The 26,152-nt window shown below is 46.5% G+C and overlaps 1 protein-coding gene across 1 annotated transcript in view; it reads left to right on the forward strand.

Annotated features, from left to right (window-relative positions):
• The window catches only part of LOC135374164 (piezo-type mechanosensitive ion channel component-like), a 123,867-nt gene that overhangs the window by 36,847 nt on the left and 60,868 nt on the right, over positions 1–26,152 (forward strand). The window contains exons 15-20 of the mRNA XM_064607177.1: positions 1,669–1,842; positions 4,989–5,090; positions 5,146–5,346; positions 10,667–10,868; positions 16,321–16,422; positions 21,149–21,317. Of these exons, the coding sequence (XP_064463247.1) occupies positions 1,669–1,842; positions 4,989–5,090; positions 5,146–5,346; positions 10,667–10,868; positions 16,321–16,422; positions 21,149–21,317 (950 nt within the window). The remainder of the gene's footprint in view (positions 1–1,668; positions 1,843–4,988; positions 5,091–5,145; positions 5,347–10,666; positions 10,869–16,320; positions 16,423–21,148; positions 21,318–26,152) is intronic.

Below are 26,152 nucleotides of genomic sequence, written 5' to 3' on the forward strand. Positions count from 1 at the left end.
TCTAGTCTGCACCACGCCGCGTGCTCTTCACGCAGCGAGGTATTGACTTGGCATTTCACCTCATCACTTGCGAATTGGTAACTACAGAGGTGCAATGTGAGTGGAAAAGGTGATAACTTGATGGGGCAGGGTCTGAAGCAAATTTCTGGACGAATTTCTGGAGGAAATCTTGGGTCATCCGGGACAACTGCGGAGAGCGTTTTCGTGCAAGACCACATCTTTACAAACCCCGGCCGTTTTCGTTTGATTGTAGTTCGAAGCTTGCCCCTAGGATGCCACAGTATATTTTGGCATTTGCTGTGGGTCCGCGGTTAGTCAGTCTGCTACTTGAGCACCATGGCAGACCCAACACGCGGTTGGTATAACCTTTCCAGCAGAAAGCGCGAGTTTTGCATTCTTCAGAGCGCTTTCACCCGGCGCAAAACCACACCACCTTCTGGCGCTTTGTCTTGTGTGTAGCATTATGCACGTACTTTTCATGATCTCCTTCACGACCCTTCATGAAGGACACGCCATTTCAATGGTCTTAGAGCCTTCTCCATAAACTGTGTTAACTGCCGATGAATACTTCACAGCAGTTTCGTTTTTTTTTTCTTTTTTTTCTGTGTGTGTAACAAAACGTATCACAGCCCTTACTTCACAGTCGGACATGTTATGAAGTAGTACATTCACGTTCGAACTCTGCATCTAATAAGTGGACGTTACTGCATTAATCAGTGGTGCAGGGGCATCACAGCGAGTTACGCCAACCATGGAGTTCTTTCTTGTGCTATATCTTTCGAAAAACAAAAAATGGGGAAGCGCATTTATTAGATCGCCCTCGTACTTCCCTTCTCCCTTTGCTTGCATTTTCCAGCTTTCTTGTGGCGACTCTAGTGGATAGATACCTTATTCAGCATGGAATACTTAAGCGATAGCATTATGTTACTCCGACATCCATTAACTCCTTGGGCTTTGTAAGCTCCAATTATTGGCCAGAAGTGCCCCCTGTAGTGTAATGACTGTACTTCTGCGTCTAGATTAGCACATGCACGCGTGAATGTGCTCACGCCTCTTAAAAAACGCAGTAAGACAAAACCTGGACGATTTCTAATACGAGGCGTCTACCATTAAACGTCTATTTTCAGAAGTCTGTTGGACGTCTTGTAGATCACTGTTTGAACTTACATTTAGGTTGAGGCCTAAAGTGTAAGATTAGAGCAGGTTTCGATGTCTACTAGACCACCATGTGCTGCCTAGGACGTTGTCGCACACCGTAATTCGACTGTTGTAAGTTCGATAGGATACAGTATAGACACGAGATTTAGTCTGTAGGGTAAGGTCTTGCGGTCAGTCAAATATGTCAGTTGGGACAGCATACACTCTTAAAAATGAACTTCACCGCATAGCACGCTCCTAGCCAACCATCATCATCAGATGATATCCCTGATTTGCTGAAAACGGGAGGCGTACGCCTTTTTTGTGACAATTATGAACAGCATAAGTGTCACAAAAAGGCTTACGCCTCCCATTTTCAGCAAATCAGGGCAGATAACGATATCATTCGAGATAATGGTTGGCTGGAGGGTGCTATGCGGTGAAGTTCATTTGTAAGAGTGTACGATACGGGTAATATATCAATGAAAGCACGTTTTATAACACTAGACCTCAGCTTTATCACTTCTGCAGGTATGCGTGCTACACTTCTTCTTCGTCGTGTTCGTGGTGCTAGCACTCCCGTCCCCTTCCCTCCAACTATTCTTCTCTTATTGCTGTTCACTGTGGGCATCCGGTTTATTCCTCGTAAGAATGATCTACCAGCTCGGATTTATTGAAATGGAGAACAGCACAACCAATTGCTCAGTAAGTGCACAGCGTTCCCTACAATGCTGAATTCACATTGCTTAGTTGACACTGCTCATACATCAGAACCATTTGTAGCGACAACGAGTACTCACTCACTCGTAATGCATCCCACGATAAAGAGAGACAATCCTTATGACACGTTGCTGAAAATTGTTCTGTGAAATATGTCGCTGTATATTCCCAGCACTATATGCCTCTACATGCCTCGTCCTCAAAACACGCTCAAAACAGGACTTCTCCGTATCACGTGTTCTGCGTTCACTTCACGGAAATATATATTCATCACTTTCGATTTGAAGGCGAACAGGACACACGCCCTTCTTGACCACTACCATAGGTGCAAAGTTTCATGAAATTTTGTAGGCCCTCTCATTTCTAACGTATCAGGAATAAGAACGATATCATTTTTGACTGGTGATTGGTCCTCAGCGTCATGTGGTTTTAAAGTGTACAAGTGACCCGCTTTCCCCTGCTTTTACACCAATAGGTGTTTGCGGGAACTTTTGTGAAGATCACGGCGTGGTCTCTCTGCGCGCCATTGGTTGGCACAGAAGCAAATCGGAACGCAGGTTAAAAAAGAAAAAGAAAGGTGTCAACCGTGCGGAGTGCAAGCGGAATCCATATACCACCAGAGCCATTTATACGGAGAGTTTGGCCATTCTTTGATCTTTTGCCGCCTCATGGGAGGAGCTTATTTTGACGTCAGGTCGTTGCGCCGCCCAAAAAGCCTGAATGCGAGCGGAATCCGCCTATCAGCCATCTACAGGGTGTGTGCAGAAAAACCGGACCCGCATTTTACATGTAACTCGTTGTCTACTTAGCCGAGGAACTTCCGGTGGCGCACGACGGCGTATTTATGCGTGCGAAAGCTACAAAAAAAATCCTGGAAGCCATACTAAGTGTAAAAAAATAAACAGAGCGCGAAAACATGGACTTCCATGCATTAGAATAAGGCGGTCATGACAGTGCATGGTACACTCTTAAAAACGAACTTCACCACATAGCACGCTCCTAGCCAACCATCACCCCGAATGACAACGTTCTCGCCCCTGATTTGTTGAAAACGTGAGGAGGAGCCTATTTTGTGCACAAAATAGGCTCCTCCTCCCGTTTTCAACAAATCAGGGGCGAGAACGTTGTCATTCGGGATGATGGTTGGCTAGGAACGTGCTATGTGGTGAAGTTCATTTCAAAGAGTGTAGTGCATTTCGGTCTCAGGAGAGTTATGTGCAGGCATCGCTAGGGGTACTGCCGATGGGCATCCATGTGGGACATCGTTTCGATTTATGCACCGATAGCTCCCCTAGCGGTACTTGAAAACAACTCTTCTACGTCCACCATGTTGCCATTTCACATACATCCTGTTGTCCACCATGTTGCCCTATTCTGATGCACGGAAGCCGACGTTTTCGTTGTTCCATTTATTTTTTAAACTGAGTATGGCTTCCACAATTTCTCTGAAGATTTCGCACGCATAAATGGGCCATCGTGCGCTACCGGAAGTTCGTTAGTTAGGTAGGCAACAAGCTTTGTGCCTAAATGCGGGTCACGTTTTTCTGCACACACCCTGTAGTCCGCGCCATATTGACTCTGTCCGCCAGCCGGTCGACAGTTTCGTGGTCGTGTTGAATGTAATCTACAGGATTAACCGGCTTATGACCCACTGGCACCACTGCATTCCGCGAACGGCGTGGCACATCGGGGGACAAAGAGCCCAATGGGCATTGGCTGCACGACGTGACCCAACAGCAAGGGACCACAAGGGGGTTGCGATGAGACGAAGCCGAGAGGATCCGAAAGAAGACCCAGAGAACGAACAAGTACGCGAGCACGAAGCCCTGGTCCCAGACACGTGTGCCTGACCATTCTGTAAAACGCCAGGGGAACGAAGACGAACAATATAGGCGCAACTTTCAACAAAGTGTTTATAGCAGGCCATAGTAATCTCTTATACAACCTGGGAGTTTCAGGAAACGAAATTGTTTTTGTGTTTGCCGTCGCAAACGGGACGTTCGCGATCTCTGTTGACCAGGAGAATAATGACTTCAGCACAAAATCGCTAATAAAACCCTACCAATTTCTTTAATCCCTATCAATTTTGTTCCTTCCAACACCCAGGTTGTATGCAAGATGTCTGTGGAAAACACTACACCGGGCAGACGGGGCAGATGAAACACCAGATTATGGGATACGCGTACAGCTTCAAAACTGACACAGGCACCTAATCGGAACCGTGCAATATTTGTGGGTGTGTTGCCGGTTTTAGTGATACGATCACAAAGGGGTACAGGAACGAGCACGAAAGGGTGATACTGAAAGCATTCCTTATCAGTGAGCAGAAGGTCAGATGTTTCAGCCTATCATCAGTAGCATTGGGTGATAGTTCGTCAGCGTGTCTGGGGTGTGTTTAAACTCGCAGCTTGGTTTATTAAAATGTTGTTGAAAGTTGCGCCAGTGTTGTGTGTCCATCTTTGTTCGGACTGCAGGGGGGGGGACTTGGAAACCGATCCCCCTGAACTTTTCCAGGGGGGCATACCCCCCAGGAAGTCTACCGCGCTGGCACTCAAGATGGACGTTTAGAGGAATATCCTAAGATTCGTATGTTTCATGTGGGCCATCATGAAAATCCTGTAAAAAATTGTCTGGCAATCTCAAAACACGGAATTCCTGACACTCTGCCCGACCTCTGCGCATGAAAGGGGGGCGTTGTTCTCCGGTCCCCTCTAGCAGATTGGAAACCGCCTATGCCTGGTGCTTCACCGAGTCGATTTATACCACCAACAGGCCCGTCTTAACGTATTACCGTAACGTAACGTTACTTGAAACGAATATGGTCCATGGGAGTTTGTCAACGCAGAGTTTGCGGAGAAGTTCCTTGAATAACGGTTTCGGCACGTTTTGCCATAAGCTGTGGTTTAGGACAGACGTGGCCAATGCCACCTAGACAACAGAAGGCCTGAGCCGCCTTTCAATTGAAGTCATACACGGGTCCCTACTATGGCTGTTGGGGATAAGATGTGATGTTACCTAGGTGGCATTGACGTGGCACCCGCACGCGCGCAACACCGCGAACTGTTGAGCGTGGTCGATACAGCTATCGCTGTCACTTCTTCGCAAAGACTTCAAAACACGTGAATTTGTAGGTTGCGTATGGAGAACACGCCGCGGCGCCACTTAACGTTACCCAGACAAGCGCCATGTGGCTTGGACTCAGGAAAGCACCAAACTACTGCTCCTATTGCAAGGTGAGTCTCAGCTCCACTTGGCGAGCAGCTGTTACGAGTTCGACCACTTTTCCAGCCGTACATGGTGTTGGTTCTGGCGTTCACGGGGCAAGCCATTCTGAGGTATAGGCAACATTATCACCGATGTCGTCATGGCGTTTTGGAAACGAAACCAGGCATTGTGTTTGTCTCTGTGGCACGCCACGACGCAGACAACAGCATAAGGGAGTGCGCCATGTTTCTTGTCAACTGTTTCTTCTACAAATTTGGCATCGAGGTGAGGTTTGTCAAAAAGAGGTGCTATAACATGTAGCAATCAGGATTTATCGTCACTGCGCGGCGTCTGTAACGTACCAAGTGTGCGATCGGATAGGCGGAGGAGTGAGATGAGAGAGGTTAGATCCGTCTAGGGACAAACACAACACATAGATCCTGCAGAAACGCCAATAAGTGCTAGCGCCAGGGACTCTTTGGCCCCTACCTGCCACAAGAACACGAAAAATTACATTAAGTAAGTAATGGGTAAAGTCTTGATGTCATTCGTGCCGTGCTGTAAGGAGACATTTGGGCGATTTCATTCAGAATCAGGCAGGGCCCTAACCTTTGGGTCTCCGATTTTTTCCGTTATTATTTATGGGGTAGCCCCACCTGTGGCATGAACACTGGCGTTGGTCCCAGGTTCCGAGACGACGCGGTAGGCGAGATATAAAATCAAGAGCGTCAGGGGTGAAAACAACGGCTGTGCTCCGAAGCGATTTGTGCCTACTTTGAAGCGATCTACTCCGGCGTCTGTAACTACCACAGCCTCCAGTCTTCGGCAACCTATTCACCATGTCATTGGCTCTGGGGCTGATTAATAATTATTGTCTCCGACGAGCGAAACCTTTTTTAAAAAATCCTAGAAAAGCCATCCCTACCGAATTTTACGCATTTTTTGTACCCATATGTCTGCGTTCGTCATTTTAGCAAAACAATGAGCTACAAGTTAAACGGAAACCTAATTTTCGCTCTGTTCAACGATGTGCAGCACAATTCTCTATCCTGTTTCGTTTCGATAAAAGTTGCGCCGCAGGTGTCAGAGGTACGAAAATTTTGTCAAAGTTCGCGAGGCGCGTGCGTAAAAAGGCCATGATGGATTTGTAAACAAAAAATTCTGGTTCACGACGAATGCCTTAGCTTTCTTTTGACATACAATTCATGGTTGCTAAAAGCTTCGTGACTGAGTTACAGCGCTCACAAACTGCCATACTTCGCCACGCCCGACGGACCGGCGTACTTCGCCGTCACTTGCTGTTTTCAAGCATGTGCACTCACCACAAGTTTATAAATGCTGGTGCATGAGCCACAATACACGTACCAGTTCATAACAAATATATATTCGCTTCAGAAGCATTCCACTTTGCAGAAAAATGAAGGAAAACCGGTAAAGAGAGGAACAAGGAATGGCAATGAGATCAACAGGCGCTTAATTTTCCATATTTTATTCAAAGAGAACAGTGCCTTAAAGATGCATTAAAGCGTGGTCGTCACTTCACGCATTGTTCTCCCAAGGGAAACATCCTCGTGTGCACCTCTGTCAGCTTTGTACCAAACGTGACATGAACGAAGGCCGGGTACTGGCCACACGGACATCCATTCGGTCTGTTTCGATTGCCTGAATGCTGCCACTTCATCTGAAGGCAGGTGCAAGATATGCGTTGTGTGCACCGAAACGAAGTCCTGAGCTGACCGAATTACGTCCGTTGCTTGAGACCGCATGTTGTACACACTTGCTGCGTGTTTAAGCGAGCCCCCTACTCCATCACAGGCATTCTTCCCATGTCCACTCGCTGAAAATATCCAGTGTGTCAGCAGAGTGTTACGGCGCATCTCGTGTAACTGATACCTGTTTTTGAAATGCGCCGCTGCACCGTTCGACACATAGACGACGTGTGAGAACACCGGCAGTATGTCATCAAGGGTGTCCAATATTGTCTTCAACGCAAAAAGCGCGTGCGCTGTATCATGGCGCAGGTCATCGCTTACCGTTGCCAGGCTAACGGTGTAAGATTTTGCCGTTGCAACGCACGTGAAGAGCGATACTTGGCTTCTCTGCCAATAGTGGCTCTGGACTTCATAAGGCAAATTAATCGTCCAGTTCTCCGCAAAATCGAAGTGAAGGACAGTGTGTCGCAGCCTCGGGAAATATTTCTGATTCCAAATGGCCTCTGAATGTTGCGAATGTGGTCGTGCTTTATGAAGAGTGCAACCCCCTTGCGGAGCTCCTTGACGAATGCGCGACGCTCATCGTTTTTCTTATGAGGTCGCCGGACTCCCACAACGCGAGAACAACTTCATCTTCTGCACTTATTTGCAAAGTCTTCACTGTTAACTTTTTAGCTCCGGCGCATGCTTGGCACTCCTGGAACAGGCATGCTTCACTTGGTGGGTCACATAAACACATTAGTTTAATGCTGTCTTTACACAGATCACGTGCAGAGATTGTGTTCACGGCAATAACGACAAGTTCGAAGTTGGCACAGTACGTGCAAACACACTGAAACTGATGGGGTGTCACTCGAACCCATTTCGGCCGAAATGTGTAAAACTTCGTCAATCCTAGCTTTATATCCGGGTGAACGTTTTTGAACATGTGGTACGTCTCTCTTATGGATGTCGTCATGAATCGCTTCACAAGTGCTTGGTTTTCCCCGTCCTGCCGTATGTGAATAACATCTTTCTTATTCGGGCTTCCTTAAAGGTTGTGCTGCGTGCATCCCAAGGAAAAAAAAAAGAAAAAAAATCAGACACTACGAGCCCGCATACGTGCTCGTATTCATCCCATTCGACTTGTTCGTTTCTTTCCATCCTTTCTTTATTTTTTATTGTTTGCAAAGTGGAACACTTCTGAAGTGAATATATATTCGTTATGAACTGGTAGGTGTATTGTGGCTCATGCACCAGCTTTTATAAACTTGTGGTGAATGCACATGCTTGAAAACTGCAAGTGACTGCGAAGTACGCCGGTCTGTCGTACGTGGCGAAGTATGGCAGTTTATGAGCGCTGTAACTCAGTTACCAAGCTTTTAGCAACCATGAATTGTATGTCAAAAGAAAGCTAAGGCATTCGTCGTGAACCAGAATTTTTTTTTTACAAATCCATCATGGCCTTTTTACGCACGCGCCTCGCGAACTTTGACAAAATTTTAGTACATCTGACAGCTGCGGCGCAAATTTTATCGAAACGAAACAGGATAGCGAATTGTGCTGCACATCGTTGAACAGAGCGAAAATTAGGCTTCCGTTTAACTTGTAGTTCATTGTTTTGCTAAAATCACGAATGCAGACATATGGGTACAAAAAGTGCGTAAAATTCGGTAGGGATGGCTTTTCTAGGATTTTTTACAAAAGGTTTCGCTCGTCCGAGACAAGAGTTATTAATCAGCCCCAGAGCCTATGACATGGTGAATAGGTTGCGGAAGACTGGAGGCCGTGGTCGTTACAGACGCCGGATTAGATCGCTTCAAAGTGGGCAGAAATCGCTTCGGAGCATAGCCGTTGTTTTCACCCCTGACGCTCTTGATTTTATATCTCGCCTACCACGTCGTCTCGGAACCTGGGACCAACACCAGTGTTCATGCCACAGGTGGGGCTATCCCATAAAAAATGTCGGAAAAAAATCGGAGACCCAAAGGTTAGGGCCCTGCCTGAATCTGAATGAAATCGCTCATTTATGACATTCGTCTAAGTGACACTTTCCGCACGTTGAGATTGCCACAACTCATCGTCCCACGAAATGAGTATCCTGGATTCCACTGTCTGAGCACAAGAGCAATTTGACATTTCCATAAGCCCAGTCGGAACTGCGCACCGCGCAATTATTTTTTAAATTACACGAAACCAAGCATTATTTTCGGTAAAATGCCTGGCGTTGCTAACGATTGCTTCTTTGCAGATTTGTTTTTGGCGTAAGCCGCCACAGGCGAGATGACAACAGTTTTCCCTGCATGGTACAGACCGTACAGACCATCGATTATGAAATAAAACGAATTTCTCATTTTGTGGGATATTGTGGGTATTTTCGATCTCTTGATCTTTTTCGATCTCTCTTTCGTTCTTGGTAAACCGTTGGAAAAGTGAATCATAATATCAGCAAAGGGAGCCACTTGTGAGAACCTGTTTGTCCTCGTTTTATGGTCCCCTCCTGTAGGAGTCAAAGACGAGCCTTTGTGGAGCTCGAGCAATTGTTTCGATACTGCAGTCATTCACTGCCCCAGTTCAGAGCGGAAATATAAAGATCCTTGTTTCTCGTGCTAGTGTCACAGCAGTGGCATGTTTCATATGCCTTTCGTTTCACCCGAAAGTTCCCCGGTGACTTATCAGTGGTGATTGCGTCCGATTTCTCCTCGAATTCTCGTGTGCAAATAGCACCCGATTTTTCGCTCCCGAATTTGAAGAATCATAAAACCCGAAAACGAAGAATCCTAAGCTTTCATAACCCACGGTGCGCCCACGTAGACACGTCTGAACCTGTCAACCACCACAGTTGCACGCCGGTGCGCCGCGTCGCACTCTCCACGCTTCCCCTCCTCCTCTCCCCTAGGAGCGCCTCTCTCCACTTTCGTGGCTACAGGCGGACTACGCCGCGATTCTTTTGTAGCCAGGTCTCTAATGCTAACGCGTTTTTTCTTTCTTTTTAAACGAGCCTTGAGGGGCAGCTGCACTAGTTCATGCATTGTACTGCATTACACTCTTTCGAAAAATTTCTGCAGGCAACCATAATTAAGAGAAAATGACCAAACGCAAAGGCAGGTATTTTCGAGTGATCTCTCACTAGAGTGTCCAAAATGGAGATGGGTTGAGTCAGAAACTTAAAAAAAAGGCTGTGATTACATAAAAATGCAGCAATGAAGAATATTTTTAGTGCGTCAGCACTGGAACCCCCAAGTTGGAAAATCGTGACCCTCAGATTCATGTGTGAAACCTCCCTCCTCCCTTCCCCCTCCCATACCGGCGTGCTGCGCATGCGCACGCGCACTGGTAGAGGTCAGACCTCTCTCTGGCAACGCGGCTAAGGGGCAACTGCTGGGGTGGAAGAAGACTTGCGCCGCTGTTGTGGCTGAGTGGATAGTGGTAGTTATTAACAGTTAGTGATAGTTAGGGGTGGATAGAGGTGGATAGTGGCAGTGGGTGGGTAGAAGGTGATAGTAGTTGGGTAGTAGGGTAGGGGGTGGTATAACAGAATACGTCAGATGCTGCCGCATTAATAACATTAATCGTCCTCCCATTTTGTCCTCTGATTTTTTGTTAACGTCATCATTTCACGTGGATTCGTTTCCCTGGGTACCGTTGTATGCGACAAGCGTTCGCAACCACAAGTGACTTCGCTCGGTCATCACTTAGCCATGTACAACCTAATCCCAAGGATGCACGTTCGATTCCTTCACAGCAATTGGGTGGTATGTTTCAATGTGCTCACATGCATGAGGCTACCTGCTCACGTTCAGACTTTCTGCGCTTCCCCTGCCAAAGCCGTGCCACCCACAACCTCGCTGTGCAAAATCAGTTGCAAAAATCTATTTAAATGATTCTTTTGAACGATATCTCGTCTTTCCTAGGTGTCCTTTGTAGTAATGGTCATCTGCATGGGACAACGTATGGACGTGTACGGCATGGTGACCTCCATCTGGCTGTGCGCCTTGTTCTTGCTTAGGAGGCACCAACTGCGTCGTATATGGCCGTTCTACGTGGCTTACCTGCGTGTGGCGATGCTCCTCCAGTACCTTGCGGTCATGGACCTGCCGCCTAAGCTTTGTGTTGGTGAGAATGATTTTAATGACAATTAATGTTCTGAGGCTGGAACACATAATAATAATAATTGGATGTTTACGTCGCGAGACAACTGAGATCATGAGCGACGCCACAGTGGTCGGTCTGTGGATTGCTCACCTGAGGGTTCTTTAACGTGCGATCAAAGCTCACCACACGGCACCCCGAATTTAACATCCCTCGCGCAAGACGGCGTGTCTAAGCAATTTGTACGCTGCCACCAAGTTGTACGCTGCCACCAAGTTGTACGCTGCCACCAAGTTGCTGGCGTCCTCGGTCGGGTTCGAACCCGCGGTCTCGGGATCAGAAGGCGAACACGCTACCGACTGAGCCACCGAGGCCGGTGGAACACATAGAAGGGACAAATATACATACAAAGCCTCAAGGGCCTAGGAAATTAATGATGACAGAAGGAAGTCACTGAAAAGGTTAGCCAGCTGTAGGACTCGAACCCACATCTTCTGCATTACCGGTCCAGGGCTCTACCAATTGAGCTAAGCTAACACATGCACAGCGACTTCTTTGCGACTAGCAACTTCTATGCCCGAGAACCAGAAACATCTTATGAACATCCATAAGACGAGTAGTCCCGGATAGAGCCCTGCGCGGATGAGGTTTTTGGCATCCGCATCCGACCCGCATCCGCGCACACGTTATCCGCATCCGATCCGCATCCGCACCATACACAACAGTTTACATCCGCATCCGATCCGCTGAGCAATACGCTCCATCCGCATCCGATCCGCAAAAATCCGCACGTTTCGAAAGACGCGTAAAGACCGCCGGAAGCATGTTGGTATAATTTCCGATGCCTCCATGCTGTCACGGAAGGACTCAGTCATGACGACAAGCAAAGGTAAACCTTTCAACAAACGCGATATGGAGAGACTTCTGGAACGCGTGGAACGCTACCTCGTCGGCGCTCGCGCGGTTCGAGACGCCTGAATGCCTCCTCTCCCGTCTTGGCGCCGTGCATGGTCAAAGGTGAACCAGAGCATGCGCTCGCTGTCGGCTGTCGGCGCGCAATACAAATAAATTGCGGGTGGAAAAATGACAGCACGCGGTATATCCGCATCCGATCCGCTACCGATCCGCTGCCTTCGTATCTGCATCCGATCCGCATCCGACCTCGAGCCATCCGCATCCGATCCGCACACCGCAGAAAGTGCTAAATTTTCATCCGAATCCGCAAATATATTGCGGATATCCGCGGATATCCGCTTCCATCCGCGGATGGTGCAGGGCTCTAGTCCCGGATATTGTGCACGTCTAATAGATATCCATTTTGATCCATTGGATGTTGCATGGACGTACGTACTATCAACATGTAAAACACAACCACACCTCTTACTAAACACGTCTAATGGACGTAACCACTGTACATTTGTCACATCCATTAGATGTCAGTTCAAAACACATGGATGTCTACATGACATCTATTAGAATTAATACGGGCTTAAATTAATTTTTATAGGTTTCCTAAAAATCCAGCTACCGAAGTACTAATAAGCAGGCAAGCGAAGTACTAATAAGTGTTATATCAGGTGCGTACTATGGCAATTTCAGGGCAATATCATAACACGGCCGGTGTTGCGAGATGCCATATCATGCATCATGCTTGTATATACATACAAATCGTTGGAGCACGTTCGCTACGTGTTGTGAGGACCTAACACACATGTAACGGTGACGAAGATGCGTTTGCACGATTAATACATGCGTCTGCACTGAATCAAGCTAACAACTTACATTTCTGACATCTCTTCCCATCAAATAACGTGTTTGTATCTCAGGCTATATCGTCTATGATGTCATTACCTGCTGTATGGAGGTGTCAAACCGATAGGCTTCCTGTGTTGGTTGGAGAGCGCTACGAAAACTCATTCCACAGAGCAGGACGACGAACGATGAAAAACAAACAAACAAGAAAGCAAAACGTACTGGTTTTACTCGTTTCTACCACTAAGCGGAAATTACCAGGATTTGGTCGGAAATTGGCAGTTGGAACAATGCCTCATAAGTTTGTACCATCCATTATACGTATACATAGCACCTGCTAGATGGATGCACAGTGCACGTCTAGAATATGGGTACAACGCAAGTTCCATAGACCTCCACCGATTTCAACGTACTAACAGTACGTATAATAGATGTCGATTAGACGTTCCTTTTGGTCTTGGAGATTTGGGTATTACTGGTACGTCCAGTAGACATTCGTGGTTCGCTGGGATAACGCACCCTTGGAAGTCGCTGTGGAGGCGTGTTAGCCTAGCTCAATTGGTAGAGCCCTGGACCGATAATCCAGAAGATGTGGATTCGAGTCCTATACAGCTGACTAACCTTTTCAGTGACTTCCTTCTTTCTTAAACAATGATGTTAGCTTCGGAATGTGATAGAGAAAAGGTCTGCGTCAAGTTGCACAAACTGGGTTTATCTCACACAGCACGTAACTGGACGCGTTGCCGTTTGGCGTGCTTCTACACTGTTGTGTTCGTAGAAGAACTAACAAAAAACGCTTCCGTCGATACGAATTTCAATTGAATTATGTTTTAAAACACTCGCGCCTCGAATATGCCAGGCGCGAGCCTGCCCAAGTATATTACCACACAGCCTGAGCTTTTGTTGCCGCTTCCGTATGTAGCGTTCGTGTCTGGAGTTCAGCAAATATTCGTTTCCCTAAAAGTTGCCGTATGTTTTCACGTGTCCAGGTGAGCCAAACTGTGACGCCAAAACACGTTATCATAAAGTGTTCCGCCTAAACAACTACTGAAATACTAGGGTCGTTCAAGGTTGACTCGGTCTTTTATTGCTTTAAATGTGTTGGAAAATCTAGGAAGCACAACACTACGTCAGTTTCTCAAAGTATTCAGCGTCCACATCAGACACCGCTGCCATCGCTTTCTTGCCTTTTTCATAGAAAGAAGTGGGCTGCTGTCGTAGCCACTCCAGGACATCTTTCTGGAGGGCTTCGTTTGTGTGGAACGCGCCTTTCCTGAAACGTGCTCCTTAAGGGGCTCAAACAAACTGTAATCGCTAAGAGCCAAATCTGCATGGGTGGTAAGGGGCGTGGGGGCAAATCTTCCAGCGTATTTCGCCCATGACTGCTACCGCTAAATTTGCCGTGCGAGGCCCGGCGAAGAAGAACGACCCTTTCAGACAAGATGCCGGACAATTTCTTGCGAATTGCCTTTCGCGGGGCAGCCTTTATCAACGTGGGGAAATCTCAGCAGGGCGGCAGGTAAGCCTTGAGTCGCCATTCCATGCCGCTTCTTTTTGTCTCTGCGGTGAAATGATGCATCCAGGTTTCATCACATGGATACTTATTGTAAAAATATGTCCCCCATGGATTGCATGCGATTCAGCAGCTGCTGAGAGACTGCCATTCGTGCTTTCGTCTGGTCACAAGTGAGGCACCAGCGGCATGACCGAGTGGGCTAAGGCGTCCGTTCGTCGGTGGTAGCCAAGGTCGTGCTGAAGACTGGGAGGTGGTGGGTTCGAATCCTACCGCCGGCTGTGCTGTCTGAGGTTTTCCCTGGGTTTCTCGAAGACTTTCCAGACGAATGTTGGCACAGTTCCCTCTGAAGTCGGCCCAGGACGCATACTAACCCCCCCTGTCCCCCACTCCTTCCTGCTGTTCTTTTCTCCATCTGTCCACATCTGTACGCCGCTCATAGCCACAGTTGCTTCGCGGCGCTAACACGCAATCAAAAAAAAAAGTGAGGTGTCAGGGAACTCATCTTGCACATAACTTTGAGGGACAGTAAGTGCTCGTGAGTGATTATGTCCACACTGCCGACACTAATATTACGCTGGGCTGCAATGTTCCGATCTGTTACTCGCCGGTTCTCGAGAATGGCTTTCTCAACGCCTGCGATGTTCACTAGCGTGACCGCAGTCGAACGAACGTCATCACCATATCCCCCGCACCGAACCGTCTGCACCATTCGTACACTCTTTCTCTTGACATCCTTTTTCCCCCATATTGTTGCTGTAATCTTTGTGAAACCTCAGCTGGTTTGAGGTTTACCCTCACAGGGAACTTCATTACGCATTGCTGTTCTACAGCTATAGACACGCTGCTCCCTCTCTCCCAGTGCTGCACGTGCTGCTAACCCGCGAATGTTTGCACTTCATCCCCCGAATGGTTTTGTTCATTTATATTTGCTTCCTGATTTCTCCCAAGCAAAAGCGTCGGTCTACCTTGAGGGACCCTTTACACTACCGTCTGGTACTGTACAAACTACAGAATCGGTTTTTCTTTTGTGCCGATATCACGGAGCTGACATGAATAGAGATGCAAAATTTCCGGAAATTTTGAATTGCTCGACAAAAACCGTTTAGTTTCGTTTTTCTTCCGAGAAATTAATTAAATGGAAACAAACGCGGTTACTGCTGAGTCGAAGCATTGCCGGCCAAGCCAGCTGGCATTCCGTCAGGCGGACCTTTGCGGAATAAACGTATATCCCCCCCGCCCCCCACAGCATGCAATGAGCTAGAAACTTTAGTAGTGTTCACCCTCTAGGCATAAATGCAGAGCAGAGCATCTCCATGAGATTGCTGTCTATACTCAGCGATAGATAATTGGAACAACCCGCCCACTCCGACAGAACTAAGACAATATGTGAACGCGATGGCGATGGCTTGGAGCGGCCAGACGGAGCTCTAAGTTGGTGGTTGTTGGCGGATTAGAGGAACCCAAGGCACTGTTGGCGGGTTGGAATGCATCGAAGGCACGAAAATTTACATTTTTGAATTTTGTCGCTTGGAAATTTTGGGCAATTTTTCCGGAAACGAGGAAAAAAACCGAAAAAACTGCTTTCCCTCCAAAATTTCTGGATTTTTTTCGGGGCTTCGCATCTCTAGACATGAGTGACCGTAACAGTAAATTGGTTAATCAATTAATTTCATTATTCAGTTGAAGCGCAGTCGAACGGCTTCCCTTCTGACGAGAACCCATGCAACCGAAGATAGCAAATTTATCATGGCATACAGCAGCATAGTGTTCTTCACATTAAACTTGTTGCCATTGCCCAATCTCATCGTTAATCTACACCATATGAAATTTGATATTTATGCAGGAGTACAATTTCGAAACGTGATTGTATATTAGATACTGTAGTGTGTAAGACTGGAGTCTCAGTCCCGGCTTCAAAGCTGGAGGATCTTTTAATCGCATTTAATCGTCCAAATGATGATATTGTGTTTGACACTCAACTTGACATCTACTTTAACTCATAGTGTGGTGGTTTGTCAAGTTTGTTATTTACGATGAGGTTTGGAAAAATATTATGAATATATATGGAGGTAGCTGCGAAATGGAATAAAATTCAGTGGCAGAATGAAAATAAGTCAAGTCAAAATTTTCTTCAAACTATGCAGAGGTTCCCTTTGAAGGCCGTATGTACCATACAATGTGAACTTCCTCATTCTTGCACTTGTGTAGGCTACCCCTGGAGCGATCCATCGGACAAAATACTTTACAACGCGTCACTGTGGCTCTACTTACCAAACTACGAGAGGCCTCCGGACTCGAGCAAGATCCTCGGTGAGCATACCTTCAGAACTGCTGCAAATTGAAGCTAGACTCATAGGGCTCTACTTGCCGATGAACAACTGTGTATGGCCACGTATTACATTGTAGTGATCTAAAGCTTGGCTCTCCACAGACACGTGGGGAGTCCTGACAGCATATCCGTCTTGCTAACAGCGCACACAGTTCACAAGCGCTCTTAAAGGAGCGCTAAAGTGCAAATATTTTTCTCTGCTACATGAAAGCTACCGTCACCTAGACTCTAGCACAAAAACATCTGGGTTCATCTGTTACGCCATTTCTAATTAAAACGCGAAGAAAAGTGCAAATTCGGGGGCTCCTCTTTCCATCAACGTCACTACACTCTTAAAAATGAACTTCACCACATAGCACGCTCCTAGCCAACCATCATCGGGAATGATATCTTTATCTGCCCCGATTTGTTCAAAACGGTAGGCGTACGCCTTTTTTGTGACACTTATGCTATTCATAATTGTCGCAGAAAGGGCGTACGGCTCCCGTTTTCAACATATCAGAGCAGATAACGATGTCATTCGAGATGATGGTTGGCTAGGAGCGTGCTATGCGGTGAAGTTCATTTTTAAGAGTGTAGGGTAGCTGTGGGGCTGCTGTTGACGTCGATGTCTTGGCAGCAATCTGGCACATACCAGCAATCAATTTTGTTACGAGAGGTCTATATTTGGTCTTCGAGTCAATTAATGCGTCACTCAAAATAAATACCAGACATTCAAAATGTGGCGGTGCAGTCCAGAAGTGAGAGAAACGACCTGAGAATTTCGATTTTCTATTCGACTGTAGTCGACTGTAGTTTGGGCGAAGGCAGCAGCACATGTCGTGCACTTCGTTTGCACTCATTTATAACACATCGTGCACTTTTTGACGAATCGAAGAAAGCTATTGTCGCCAGGCTGGCAAACACCCACCGTCTGTGCCCTCGATAAATACGCGAGCATATACGGTAACGTCAATTAAACAGCAACCTCAGCTCCCTAGCCTGGACAGTCGCCGAACAGTCGCCAGGTTGTCGCTTTTTCACAGGTTCGTCCACAGTATCCCACCTAACCTTTCCCCGCTTACCCATTCCACAGCTATATTTCCACGTTTCGACCATCTGTGCAAAGTAAATCGTTTTGAATGTCGAACAGATATCTTTGCGAAATCATTTTTTTTTGTCGAACCGCAATTAACCGGAACGACCTTCCCTCTGACGTAGCGGAGCTCGTTGACTATACGATAATTTCCGCCGCCGACTTTTCCTTTGATGTCCGAACTCTTTTTATAATGTTCTATTATGTTTTCTCTGTTATGCTTTGCTTTTCGTGAAAGCCACGCAATGTGACTGGTTCAGTGTCTTTTACTTACTGATATTTTTTTCATAATCTTTGTGCTGCTAATATGATTGTATCGCCCTACTCCCCCATGTAGCGCTGTAATGAGCCTTTGGGGTACTTTAAATAACAATAAATAAATATACACACTAAAACAAACGAAACAAAAAGAACCTCGGAGCGGCGCCGACGAACTCCCGCCGTTCCCCCTCTGGAAGACTGTAGTTGAGGTGCGCGCCGAGGCCCTTTTTGCTAGCGGTGTAAGCGGCGCGGCGCATATTTACACACGGCGGCGGCGCGGTGAACGATATAAAAATCTCTTAAAGTCACCTTCAGTCTTGTGGGCGTCAAACAGGTGCCTCTGGACGTTTGAAGTGCTTACACTAGCAGCATAGCGGGCTTGATCTTGCAGTTGCATTATGAATGAATGACAGATAAAACGAAAATGAACACCACTTTTCCCGGTGAACAACAATTATGACGCGGCATACCCTGCAACAAAGTTACTTTTAAAGTTGTTTAAGTAAAGAACGTGCCCTTGAAAGCACTTTGAAGTGTCAGCGTCCTTGCAGATACGCAAACATTAAATGTAACGCGTTTCCGTTTTCCGTCGGCGCACCTTTAGAAATTTCCAAAATACTGCCACACATAGCTTCTTTGCTCTTCGAATGAAGCGTTACTTCTCCCAAACTCCTCGAAGAATTTGCCTGTACAGGCCACAGCGGAGTCATAGTCGTCCCGATTTTCAAAGCATTCAAAAGCGTGTATTCGTACGATGGGCGTACTGAGAGGGGTGACAAAGATTTCACCCGACATTAAACAGTAGTTCTCTGGCAGCCTTCTCGTCTGGTAGCATTCCTGTAGCAGTAATGCACTTGTGCAGTGATATTGCGCAAAACTCAAGACATTTCTTCTCACGCCGTAACCAATTCAGTAAAGATTTGTTTTCTAGTAGTCCTGTACCTGTGCAACCTTTCTTATCCTCTTCTCGTTCTTTTGACGTGAAAACTGTCTGTACGTTGGTTGGGCAGCCAGGCCAAAATGTACGATGCAACGAAATTATGCCGAACGAAATTATGCCGAATTTTATTGCGCCATAACTCGGCGCGTAATAAACCGATTGCAACCAACTGACTAAATCCTGATAGCTTGCACATCTAAGATTCTAGCTACCAAAGTGATTTCGTAGTCTGATGAAATCTTTAGGTATGGCGGGCGCGTGCGACAGAGACGGAAACATAGGGGTACGCGTACCTTGCGGGCAGTCCATCTCGCGAATGCGTAAAGATAGGACGGCAATCGAGGCGTCGTTGGAAAGCACTGAGAAATTCCACAACAATTTTAAACAATTTAAAACAAAAACAACAAACGATTTTAAATTTGCAAAGTTGAAATATCAAAATTTTGCCAGAATGTTGGCATATATGAAAGTAAAACATAATCACCCGTACGAAAATTCCGGATCATACTTGATCAGCCCGGATCTGGTTTTAATCAGGCCGGATCAAGAGGAATCCGAGGTCGGTCAGGTCTCTTCCAGTAGGTTCTGGGCTGGATCTGCCTTTATCCTGCCTGAACAAAACCGGAATTTCCCGGATTCTGGAACACCTAGGTTTTCATCAGGCTAGTACAAGGTATAAATAGTCAGGTTCAGTTCGCCCACCGAACGCGAACCTGGCATTAGTCGATGTGGATCGGGTTAACACCAGACCCGCCGGACCCGGGTCGGGGTCGGGGTTTGAGCCTTTTTATGTTCTTTTTTTTTTTTTAGTCGGGTGGCAGAGGGAGACGGATTTTTCATAGGACGGAAAATTCATAGCCTTCCATTATTGGTTTCTGCGGCTGCAGAACACTGGGAATTAACGGCATTTAACTGTTCGGTTTCGGCGATGCAAAAAAAAAAAAAAGAAACACTACGTGGAATATATTATTCATACAGACTTTTGCCACAGATTGAGGTCGTTTCCGTTCGTGTCGTGCAATAATTAAGCTAATTTTGTTGATTATTACGAATTTATCAAGCAAATGTAGCTTTTTCTGCATGAATTTGGATGCATATCGACATAGCACACTATTCCACTCAAAATGAATGGGTTTTTCACAAGATTTGTACATAAATTTGACATCCGAAGATTCGTCGCTGGGCTCAATGAAATTTGCGTTTGCCGAACTCTCGGCTCCGCCTTTATCGAGACAAAGTGGAAAGAGCGACACGTTTTATTCCGATCGAGGGTCTTTTCATAGTCATTGTCAGAGGCCGGTGGGGATACACACTTTGATAAGGGAGAAAGGTGTGATTGTGGCATGGTTTCTTTTCATTTTGCACAGGACGAAGCGCATTTCAAATTTCTGTAGAAATCTCAAGGAAAACCCTGCGATTTTGAGGGGGTGGGGGCATTAGCATGCTATGGCGATACGTTTCCAAATTAATGCAGACAAATGCTACCTTTGCTTGCCTAATTTCCGACTTCAGTTATCAACATTAGCCTAATTAATGCGTGACACGAATGCAAACGTTTGTACGAATGCATTCCAAGTAGTTTCATAATTTTCTGATGTAAAACCTATTTTTGGGAATTTAATGGCATCCTCTCGAGGAACACCCTGTATGTGCTCCCTGTTTTGAATGACGTTTTGTAAACCAGTTTTGAGTAAATAACAACAGTGCACCCCAGAAGGACATTGCTTTCAAGTTTTGCTTTTTTTTTTTTCAACTGCACGGTGCACTCAGCACATGCTTATTACTGTGATACCTGAACACCATGCTCGAGAGGAACCCAAAAAAAACCCCAAAGTCCAGCACCGAGTGATCGAGAGAGTTACGGGAGCGCCGAAGAAGATTAGCGGCAGAGGCAAATTCGACCGCCGGCGCGCACAGTCAGCCCTTATCCTCTAGTTAAATGTATTTGTATTTGTTTCTCCAAAATCCCGCAAAGGAACCGGAGATCGTCACGTTTTCATGTAAAACACTACGGGTCGGACACGACTCATCCGCCTCAATCTTTTTTTTTTCTTTTTGCCTGTTTGTTTTCTTGAGCAATTTCAGAATTTTGCGGTGATATCGAACAGCTCCCCTACAACCTGTTTTTAGCGCCGACTTTCTGTACAGAAGCTTTCGCACTGCACGTGTCTCTTGATTGTGTTCAAACGAGAAGTGGTGATCAAGTTTGGTGTTCAGCTAAAGATATGGAATACCGACACAGTGTCCTACAACACGTCGTCATTGATTCCAAAAGAGTTGGCGTTCTTCAGTACGTAAATTCAAGAGTCGGGGAAGAAAATTCTTTGCTTGCGCCATGGTAAACTAAAAATGACGATACAAACAATTTCAATGGTTTTACTTATAACAGCTGTGTTAATGCCATACGCTTTAGCCCTTGTTGTTTTCTTAGTGGAGCATCTTCAATTGACGGTAGCGGCCTGCCAGCTCTTCGCGTTTTCTCTGGAACGCTCCCAGATCATATCCCACTACGGAGGTTCTAACACAGAGATCCACGACAAGCATGGACGTTTCATAGGAAGCTCACCCAATCCCGTCTCAGACTTCGTCACCTACGCCAAGTGAGTTACACATAATCTGGCGTTTTTTTTTACGCGTGAAAGGTATAGCTGAAGAAAATGGACGAAACGCCAAAATAGACGGGTCATGAAGATAATAAGAACAATTGGGTATTGTCCTCCGAATATCAGGGAACGGTCGAACTTGAAGCATTCTCTCAAATTACGTGGAAGTTAATACAATATGTCGGATATACGCTGCAAGATAAGATAATGCTGTGGTCCTACTGATAGTATGTGGACAAGATCGATCGACACAGTCTCAGCCGTGCACGGACCCAGCTGGTAGCATGTAGTTAATAATAATCGTGCAGTGCTGTTACACATAAGCTTTGTCTGCCTATAGTATGGCGACATCTTGCACGCGCCGCAGGGTAGGACTGGGGATAATTATGCGGATAGGGTTATCTATCTATCTAGGGTTAAAACTGCGGATAGATTTATCGCTTCTAATTCGAAGAGAGAGGGGGGCGTACGCCTTTTCGTAGCAATTTTCATATATCCAAATTGCCACAAAAGGCGTACGCCCACCTCTCTCTTCGAATCAGAAGCGATAACCATATCATTCACGGCAATGGTTGGCGCACAGCGTGCTATGCGGTGAAGTTCTGTTTTTACAGTGTACGATTATTCCTTCGTCCGGTGGTTTCACGCCTTAGCTCACAAGTTAAGGCTACGGTCTCACGGTAGCCATCTTGAATTTACTTACGGACTTCCTACGGCGGGGCGCCACCGTCGCGGTTTCCGTGGATGACCCCGTTAGGGAGAATCGCGCGTGGGACAGCCGTCCCACGCGCGATTCTCCCGGCTGGACCCTTTGACCTTGAGTCTCTTCTGTATGCCATTGTACCCGGTGTTTATACGTGTGTAGAAGGGAGGATTGTCTGGTAAAAGTCTTCTGAAACTGTCGTGCAAGACGGCGAGTTGATTTTCGTGCTTTTGTGGTTTGAGTAGCACGGAGGTAGCTGCCGCGCGCGTAACGCGTGACGAAGACTGTGCAAAATATAATATATTTGAGATATATAAAATATATATCTCAAATGCAAAATGGTCAAACAACCGTCATAAAAAATGGACGCAAATACTAAATAATTGCAGTCAGCTGTGAAGAGTCTGTTCACGTGCCGATCGGTAGCAGTTTTATCTCAATACAGCTTACAGAAACAGGATTTCTTGAAATGAATTATGAAATTACCACTTGTGTTGAAACTAGAAGTTCAACTCACAGTACGCACACAAAATGATAAGAATCAAAGGAATGGCATAACCGAAGTAAAATAGGGAAGTCGACAATTATACGCTATGTAACCTGTCCGTATTCCGCATAGTAGCGGCCGTGACTAGTAGGTGAAGATAACTTTTTTTTCTATTTGGCTGCGATTCATGTTTTCGCTTTGTGAGATGACGAGAGGTGTGATCTTTCGCCACGAAATGTGGTCATTTCACTAGTTTATTTCAGTCGTCTCCATCGCATTACGCAGCGCTGATTGCCCACAGTTTGCCGTGAGACGATCGTTGTATTTGCGAGTAAACGGAGGATCCGTCTACAGATTTCAGAGTTCAACCCAAGAAATTGCATTTGCATTGCAAGATAGTTATCGTGCGACAAAAATTCCTCGTAGCAAAATGAATGCGACAGCACTCCTTCCCCTTGCCTACATAATACACATTTACCGTGGTTCCCCCTCCTTCCATGCTCCGGTTCTTCGTTCAGTACCCCACATGTAGAAAACAAAGAAACTAGTTGGAAAGAAAAAGAAACGAGACAAAGACGGGCGTGCTCAGGGGAAACCGGAAAAAATGTTCCCGGAAGAAATGTCCCCTGGAAGATATGTCCCCCGGAAAATATGGGCCCTCGAGAAACATCTACTTTTGGTACGCGTGGAATTTTTGCGAAATCCCCGGTTGCGATATTGCAGGTCTTGAAGTCCGCCGGCTCAAAATAAATACTAAAATTCCTAACCACTTACTAAGGGTTTTTACTTTGAAAGCTCGACCTACTTTCACTTGCGATTTCTCGTAGGGAATACACTGCAATCAATTTCACGTTCGTTGATACAACGTGACACGGGTTCGAATCCTGTCACCAGGTGTGCTCTCTGAGGTTTTCCTTGGGTTTTCCGTCGGACTTTCCTGACGAATGTCGGCTCACTTAGCCCTGAAGTCAACCCACGACACATACTAGCCCACTGTCACCCTCCCTCCTGCTGTCCTCTGTCCACGCCTGTTGACCGCGTACAGCAATTGTTGCTTCGCAGCGCTAACACAGAAAACTTCTCTGCTAATTAGCACAAATGTGAAGTGTCACAGAAAGTAGTACGACGTCCAGTTTCAACAAATCAGGAGAGAAGACGTCATTCGGAATGACCAGGAACATGTCAAGTTCTTTTTTATAAGTGCGCAGATCGACGTGCACGGTGATGTGTAAAGAGGGAAATAAAATGCGGGGGGGAAGCAACAAAACTGACAGACAAAAATATATTTCAATATGTCTAGCGGTATCACATCTCGGGAGCTTCATGACTGTATACAGGCCGCATTGTTGCAAGACACAAGGAAGTAAATTCACCAAAACTGACCCACAGCGACTACCTAGGCAAAGAAATGCTATGTGTGAATAGTCATTTTAAAATGGAATTGAATACGAATAAATTAAGCTACTCGTTGAATAACCGTAATTGGATACATATACGACATATATTGAAATACAAACATGTACGGTACGTATATGTATGCGTAAATATAGCGCTTACTCTTTTTTTTTTCTTCTCCATGTGCCGGGTCTCTTCAAATATATCCAGTTCATGATAGAAAACAACGAAATTACACACCGGCTTGACGCAACAATGAACAATTTTAATGCAGACGTTTCGTCTCCCATGCGGGGGACATCATCAGTGAAAGCAAAATGAGAGGCGACCGCAACCAGCGGATTACTTAACCAGGTCGGCGAACACTTCGGGGAGGGGGCCGCGATTGGTATTACACACTGAAGGTTCTCCTCGCAGGTGCCATGACTCAAGCAGTTTCCTGGGGCCCCACCTTTGTTCCCTGGCTAAGGTCACAGCATTCGCGTAGTCAAAAGAGTGATCTGTGTTCCAACAATGCTCGGTGAGCTCTGTCTTAGATCGCGTTGCGTTTGTTGAGTTGTGGACATCTCGTTCGTGCTCTTTTAGTCTTGTACTGCGCTTGCGGCCCGTCTCTCCAATGTAGGACACCTCGCAACCGAGACACTGTACTTTATACACAACACCCGTCTGGGACTCGGGGGAAATATGGTCTTTTGGCTTAGAAATCAGTGAACGAAGTTTCAGGAAGGGCTTGAATGCAGTCTTGATTTTTAACGGGAGGAGGGCTCGCCGAATGGATTCTGATACACCTTTGACGTATGGGATGGTGACGATGCCGTGTCGGAAATCATCTTTCTTTCGGGTCCTGGGTTCTTGCATGCGTTTTCGTGTGTTCTCAAAGAAACGTAGCGGGTATCCTCGTTTCATGAGTGACTCCTTGATTATCATCTACTCGGACGTACGTTGTTCCGGGCAAGAGGCGAAATCTTCACAGCGTTGAAGCAGGGTTCTCACTACGCTGCGTTTGTGGTCAATCGGATGGTAGGATTCGAAATTTAGGAAATTACCGGTATCACAGGGCTTGCGGTAGACGGAAGTTTGAATCAGGCCGGTGGTGAGCCTGTGTACGGACACGTCCAGGAAGGGGAGCCGGTTCTCCTGTTCAAGTTCGCAAGTGAATTGAATGGACGGTTCAATGCTGTTCAGGGTCGAATAGAATTCGTCTAGGAGGTTGCGATTTAGAATCACGAAAGTGCCGTCGACATACCGTCGGTAGAACTTGATGTTGTGGGTAAATCGTTGGAAGGCAGATTCTTCAACATATTCCATGACGAGATTAGCCATTGTCACGGACACCGGGCTGCCCATCGGACAACCTTCAATCTGATGGTAGACCTGCCCCCGGAACGAAAAATGGGATTGGTTCAGACAGAAGCGTAGCAGGATGATAATGTCCTCCACTGTGAGAGACGTACATGTGGGAAGGGTGCTGTCGTCACGTAGTCGTGCTTCAGCCACTTTCACTGCTAACGCAGTGGGGACGTTAGTGAAAAGGGAGACAACATCAAAAGAGACCATGATGTCGTTGTCATCGGCGACTTGATCTTGAATCAAACGAACGAACTTCTTGGGGTTAGACAGTGTCAGAAGATTCCGTCCGGTGACTGGGGTGATTAAATCCACAAGATGTTTCGACAGGTTGTATGTTGGGGATCCAATAAAAGAAACGATGGGTCGTAAGGGGCAATCAGTCTTGTGAATTTTGGGGAGGCCGTAGAGTCTGGGTGTTAAACCATCCGACGAGAACAGGCGTCGATACGTCACTTCATCGAGGCGTTCCTTTTTCTTGAGGTCACGGAGGTGATCGACAAGACGGCGTTCAGATTTCTGGGTAGGATCATTCGGCAGCGTGATGAAATGGGTAGCATCATCGAGGATCCTCTGCATTTTAGCGTAGTAATGGTCTTTATCCAGTACAACGGTGCCTTTCCCCTTATCCGCCGGAAGGATAATGATAGAGTCGTCTGACCGGAGATCGCGTAGTGCTGCATGTTCCTTCCGCGTGAGGTTCGTTGGAATCGTCGTAGAGTTAGTCAACGTAGTAGCGATGCGACTACGAGCCAGGTTGACCCCGGTCGTATCCTTTAGGTGCCGTAGTTTATCCTCAATTTCTACGACGATGTCTCGCTTGGGTACTGCGCGGGGGGCCAGGGCAAAGTCAAGGCCTCTAGAAAGAAGGCTGAGGTGACCATCGGAGAGTGGCTTTGA

This window comes from Ornithodoros turicata, unplaced genomic scaffold (assembly GCF_037126465.1).
Source record: "Ornithodoros turicata isolate Travis unplaced genomic scaffold, ASM3712646v1 Chromosome45, whole genome shotgun sequence".
NCBI lineage: Eukaryota > Metazoa > Arthropoda > Arachnida > Ixodida > Argasidae > Ornithodoros > Ornithodoros turicata.